The sequence below is a fragment of the Manihot esculenta genome, chromosome 18 (assembly GCF_001659605.2).
Source record: "Manihot esculenta cultivar AM560-2 chromosome 18, M.esculenta_v8, whole genome shotgun sequence".
Lineage (NCBI taxonomy): Eukaryota > Viridiplantae > Streptophyta > Magnoliopsida > Malpighiales > Euphorbiaceae > Manihot > Manihot esculenta.
This window is the reverse complement of record NC_035178.2, coordinates 5176087-5182717: the sequence shown is the minus strand read 5'-3', so window position 1 is coordinate 5182717 and position 6631 is coordinate 5176087. Positions and strand designations below refer to the sequence as shown.

Sequence of the window (6631 nt, the reverse complement as noted above, 5' to 3'; positions counted from 1 at the left end):
TAATAGAATATAATTGTAATAATTTTAAAATGTTAAATTTTAATTATAAAAAAATATCGGTGAGAAGTGAATTTCTGAAGTATTAACATTCTACATTCTCTATGTTTGTTATGAGAGGCTGTTTAGACTTCAAAGCATATAACAAATAGTTGCTTGCCTTATTTTAACAACTCTTGCCCTAGTTTTATAATAAAAATTAATTAATAAAATATTTAATATTATAAAAATTAATAATAAAATATTTAACGATTAGAAAAAATTAATTAATAATTTTTTAAAAATATTAAAAATATTTAATGCATTTTGAAAAAAAGAAAACATTTTCCTTTCATCATTGTTTTCTTCTTTATTTTCATTTCTATTCTAAGAAATTGATAAAAGCAAGTCTTAATCACATAATTAGAGGGCTCGAATAAGACATGCAAGTTTTTAGGAGCATCCTTTAACATGTGGAGCAATGAGAGCCAAACAAAAAATTATTCTCTTGTTCTTGTCTTGGAGGATGAATGAAGGATATGTTTAGTATAATTGTGATTTGTTTCCACTTACTAATTCATCAATTGGATTGGATATGAATACAAATAAATAATGACTGTGCATTGCTTTTTCTCAATTATTCTTTCTCATTTATTGCCAAAATAAGTATGCCTCTGCTTTAATGTCTCCATGTTCAAATTATGCCATTCTTCTTATTATATAAAAATGTTTAAGCCTTTTTCTTATTATATACAAATATTTAACAACGATCATCATCTTTATGTATATATATTTAGTAATACGAGAGTATTTATTGGTTCCGTGTAAAACTGAATGAAATTTAATAAATTAAAAATTAAAATTTTAGTATTTATAAAAATTAAATCGACCTGATTTTAATTAGAAATTAAATCAAATTGAATTGATCTGATTTGATTCGATTTGATTAATTTAAATTTTTAATAATTTTTTATTTTTTATACTTTATTTTTAATATTTTAAAATTTAATTATAATATTTTAACCTTAATATAATTTAATCTTTTTGTATTATTAAAAATAATATATTATTATCACTAAATTGATTCGATTTGATTTTTTTAATTTTTTTTATCAAAATCGAATCGAATTAAAATGATCGAAAATTTTTAAAAATAAAAATTAAATCGAATCGAAATAAATAAAAAATTAAACTAAAATTTTAAATTAATTTAATTTGATTAATTTTTTCGATTTAAATACTATTCACTAACTATCGTAATAATTTTTAGTTGTTGTAATAGCGGTTAAATGATATAGTAATTATATTTATTATATAATATTTAATTAAATGTCATAAATTTTATAAATTACTTTTTTAATTGCTAAGTATTAATATTAAATTATTTAATTATAATATGCATATGTTTTTTTTAATTTATGAATTTATTCATATATTATATTTTTTAAAAATATAGTTCTTTATCGTAATTATTGCAGTTCTTTAAGAGATTGTATATTTTAATACCATATATTAATATAATTAAAAATTATAAAAGTTAAAAATTGAAAAATAAGGAAAATATCAGTTGTGTAATGAATAAAAAAACAAAAATATTTATCTAATTAATTAATAATATGTGGAATGATTCCTTTTTTTTTTGGGAAATGTGGAATAATTCAATTGGATGGACTATAAGCGAACGAAAAGACTTTTAAGGCCATAAATTCCCAACAAGTGGGCTGCCACTTCCAGGAACAAGAGCTTTCACTTACTTGAGCCACACACATACGCAAACCATCCAATCTCTGGCCATTTCTCACTCCACGTCATCATTTCCTCTTTCCTTTCCGGCCGCCGCAGCCGCAGTCGCAGTCGCCTTTGCCTGACTTGTCATTCTCCCTCCCAATGGTTACACTCTCCTACATCCATACCCACTATAACACCAAAGCTTTTGACAATTTTATCCTTCATCTCTCTTTTGAGAATTCCCAATGGGCCCACCATTTGTGCACGTGTACGCGAGCGCTTGTTTCACTTACGGAACTCAGTTTCATATAATAATTCGAAATTATTGAAGCAGCTGATAAAAGAACAAAGGAAGAACATTCGCATTAGCAGTTGGATGTTGGAAACTAAATTTTCTCTGTAATTCCATCACTTTCTTTCTCAGTTGGAGGAGACAGAGAGAGGGAGGGGAAAACGAATTAGGGATTTTTACATTCCAATTGTGCCTTTGAAGGTATCCACATTATAGTTTCTGCAGAGGCGTGCCTTTTTGAATCTACTCTGATATTCCAAGTTTCAGCGACAAGTTTTTCTTTTCTTTTCTCTCTTTCTCTCTCTCTCTCTCTTTTTGGGATCTGCTTGATCATGGGATTTGGATTGGAATTGTAATAAAACCCAGAAATGGAAATAAAGGGTGCTTTTTTTTTTGAACCAAATAAAGAGAAAGATTGAGCTTTAATAAGTTTTAATGGTTTCTATTTAGTTTAATTTCATGATCTTTTAGCTCGAAATTGCTATTTTTGGCTTAATTACGTGTTTTCTATTTATTTAGGCTATTTTTGGATATCTTAGTTTTGGTGGTTTGAAGGCAATTTTGCCAAGCTAGATTTATTGTAGTTGGAGATATTTCTGTGATTTCTCGGTTCATTGTAGCGTATTTAAAGTAGATGTATTGAAGTTATGTGTTGGCAGTTTAGTTGCCGATGTATGGTAAAGGAAGGAGGGTCTGATTGGACGGGGAGATTTGAAGAAAGAAAGAGAACATGGAAAATTACTTGAACTTTTTTTTTGATATTTTGTCATGCTGATTACGAAATCAATGAGAGATTTGTAATTACTGTCGCGAAAATTGTGCAAGATTTTGCTTAAAATGCCTATGCGGTTTCTATATAGTTCAGCAAAAAGAAGGAAATCATGAGAAGGTTTAATCTTCCTTGCATTCCTTAATTTTCCAGCAACCATATCATCATCATAATGTTCTTGTTCTTCTTTTTGGGTTGAATGCGTGAGTGGGTTTTATGTATGTTCAGTTTGTTCTTATCTTCAATTAATATGACAGGAGGAAAGGACTGTTCAATATGGCTGTGGCATTTACCAATCTCTCGTGGTGGTTATGGAGTGGAAAGCACCGGGAGCCTAGAATATCAAATCCATCTTCTTTAAATGCCAGACCTGATTCAGACTTGTGGGAATCAGATACATTGAAATTTCCTTTTGTTCGAGGGGCTAATGTGGCTTCCTCATCTAGAAGGGTCAAGCGAAAATGGCACAGCCGGGAAGAGAGGAAAATTGACAGGGAATATGATGTTGTTCTTGTGCCATCTGATGGTGGCTGTGTTTCAGGGTCTGAGTCTGATGATTCAGATTATTCCATCGGATGGTTGGAGCCTCATGGACCTGAATTCCTGAGTGATGATGAAACAGATAACAGTTTTGCTGTACTGGTCCCATGCTACGGGCGTGCTCAAGACAAAGTATTTGAGAGTTCAAAGAACAATATGTTTGGTGCCATTGTCAACATTCAAGATGGTTTCTCTGAAGGTGAGAGTCATTTTCTTTGTTTTTTACTTGTCATGGGATCTTCTATTTTCTTATGCAATGTCAAAGTAATTTTACTTAAAGTTGATTAGTAATTTACTGGTTAGGTTGTTGTCTGATTAGAGTACAAGTAATCTGGTTGTGGATAACAGAAATAGCTCATATCTATTTATTCTTTCCAAATTTCTCGCTCTCTCTATATATAAACTTCTTCCGAAGTTATGGACTATGTTCTTTGATGTCTGTGATGCCTAAGGTCAAAAGGGTTAGGCCTAACTCACCCCTACCTCAAGTGGAAGAGTGCCTATTGCCTATATATAAGGGGCTCATTACACTTTCCGTCCTAACTCACCCAAAAGCTAGCTTAATGGGAGGAGTGTCTATGGCCTATAAGGGGCACATTACCCCCTTTTCACAACCCATGTGGGATTCAACAATGGCTAAGTTTTTTTTTTTTTTTTTTTTTTCTCTCAAACCTAAAATTGAAAAAGTCCTTCATTCGAAAGCTGTTGGGCAGTTAGTTGACCACATACCACATCTGGATTATTGTATTCCAAGCAATTAACCCTTATGCTGAACTTTTTTAAGCTCAAATATTGACATTTCAACATTTTGAAGTAGTGTGCCCAAGTGAATGCATGGAAGACAAGAAGTCTCCTGCTCTCTCATCTTATTTGTGTGCGCTTGCACTTCTATTTTCCTTTTGACTTTCATGCTTGAAAGTTCTTTATCATCCAAAATGGCATTGGTTTTCAGAAAGTTGTGAAATTTAGCAGTTTTCACTGGCCTTTAATACAAAGCACCCTTCTCTAACAAATAGTTTGCCTCGAGAGATGTTAGCTGCAATTTACTGCAACTTTTCTGAGGCATTTTGTTATTGCAAAGGATATGAAATAACATAGTCTTGTTTATTAAGTGGTTAATTACTAGTCAAACTCTCTATTCTTGTACGGAGGCTTTTTAGGAATATAACATTGGGGAATTGCACAACTGACAATAATGTGGTATAATCCAGTTGAGATCTTTTCTTGATGGTTTTCTGTCTCGAATAACCTATGATTCCTAATGTTGTTAATAGATTTACTTATTATGAAAACTTTGGTTTAAGTTTGTGGTGCTAGAATTGAATGTTTATGATAGTTCCTCTTCTTTTTGCTCCCTTTCTTGATCTGCAAACCTGCTGCTGGTGTCATAGTTTAAGATTGTTGTGAAAACTATTGGTGGTATTATGCGTTATTGTGCTAGAATTAAACGGTTGTGATAGGTCGTCTTCTTTATGCTCCTTTTCTTTGATTTCTAAACATGCTGCTACAATGGTTAATATTCACTGCATGGTGAATTCCGACCAGATCAAGCACTTAATAATCCAAAACCAAAGCTCCAGCCGATGAACAAAACAAGTGAACTTTATAACCCTTGCATCTATCCAGAATTTACCTATCAATCAATTACCCAAAAGAACACTTAAAACCCAAAAGTTTCATGCGGTCAAAAATGCCTACAAGTGGAATCTGAGATTCTCGAATTAACCATTTCTCTTGCCTTGTTGCCTCCAATATCAATCACTTCAAGGCCAACTCAGCTGCAAGTTCTAGCTTTTTTTTTCCTTTACCATTTATGAATCTCTAACCATAAACTTAAGAGGATCTGTCATCCAAAACTGGCAATAGGTCACTAGGTGGCTCAGTAACTTTTCCCTACAAGGTTCAAAGGAATTCATGATGTGCATTCCATCTCCTTTCCTTTTTATTCAGTCACAACTCATATTTTGCTTCTGTTGTATCTGCTGATATATTGTCTTATGCCTTTGTCGGTGTTTGATACATACAACCATCATTTTTTCCCCCTTTCTCTTGGCTCCTCGTTCACTTATTTCTTGATGTATTAGTTGCAATGGTCATGTAAAAGGTGGTGCAAGCAAATTTAGTTCTTATTCTCATTGCTCTTTGTTGAGTGGTTGATCTTTTTCTTTCTTGTTTTTCCTGCGTGTGCAGAGAGTAAAAAGTACATGGAAAAGTGGCTCTCTTCTCTCCAGAGCAGCTGACATTTAGCTCTCTAAATAGTTGCACGCAGGTCTCTTTTTAGCTGCTGGATCTTCTGGAAGAAACAGACCTGTTGATTTAAAATGGAAAGATCTTGTATAAAGATTAAACAGATAGCTGGGGATGTAAAAGGAGAGAGAGTAGGTGGCGTAGTTGATCAAACGCTGTTGATAATGCTTTAAGCACTAGAAATTAAAGAGGAAGTGTGTGTGTGGGTTCCATATTCTTTGATGTAAATATGCTTGTATATATTGAAGCAGTCTCATGCTTCATTTTCTTGCTGTAAATAAAATGTACATAACTACAAGTTGTTTATGTAAATTGTGTAGAAATTTAATATATTTTACATAAAATAAATATTAAAAAAGTTTTAGCCAAGATATATATTTTTAACCCTAAATTTTAGAGTAATATTCAATTTCATTAATGTCCAAATCTTTTGGTTTAGAATCGAATTAGCTCTTTTTTCGACAAAAGAATACCTTTTTTTTTTAAAAAAAAATATTTTTTAACATAATTAATAATAAAATATTAATTTTTAATATTTATTAAAAATATTTTATATTATCTGTATTTTATATCTCAAGCAAAAAATATTACAAAATTATTTTATACTTTAATATTTTTGGATATATAATGGTTAAATATTTTAATATTTAATAATTATAATAGTTTTAAAATATAAAATAATATCTAACTATTAAAATTTAAACTTATTATTTTAATAAAATGAGCTAACTTGATATAAATCAAAGCGTTTTGATAAATTGGATGAAAAACTATATTTTGAGCAGAACTGGACACCTAAAATTCACCGGAAAATATTGAGATTTAGTCCAAGAATCGAAACAGCCTACAGCGTTGTCGGAGTTCCTTGTGCCAGAGATGCAGCGCCGGCTGGGAATAACAAACGAAGCGTCTCCAACACGCAAGATCCAAGAGCAGAGCGCGTCCTTGTATCTGATTTGTTAAGGGTTGCGTCTAACTTGGCTAATAGATTTGTTTCCCTAAATGCTATTGTATTCATGAAAAAAAATGCTATAAAAATAACTAAATTGTTTGAGAATGCCAATTGAGCCATAACTGTT

At 31.3% G+C, this 6631-nt stretch overlaps 1 protein-coding gene across 2 annotated transcripts; it reads left to right on the top strand.

The window, feature by feature from the left end:
* Positions 1-2031: 2031 nt before the first annotated feature.
* LOC110605872 lies at positions 2032-5882 on the top strand. 2 transcript variants are annotated; one of them, XM_021744541.2, is made up of 3 exons: positions 2032-2885; positions 3023-3504; positions 5496-5882. In XM_021744541.2, exons 1-3 carry the CDS (start codon positions 2878-2880, stop codon positions 5543-5545), a joined length of 540 nt encoding a protein of 179 aa, XP_021600233.1. In that variant the 5' UTR covers positions 2032-2877; the 3' UTR covers positions 5546-5882. The 2 variants fall into 2 exon arrangements, with proteins under 2 accessions (XP_021600233.1, XP_021600234.1); XM_021744542.2 differs by having other exon boundaries at positions 2040-2197.
* The last annotated feature ends 749 nt before the right edge of the window (positions 5883-6631 follow it).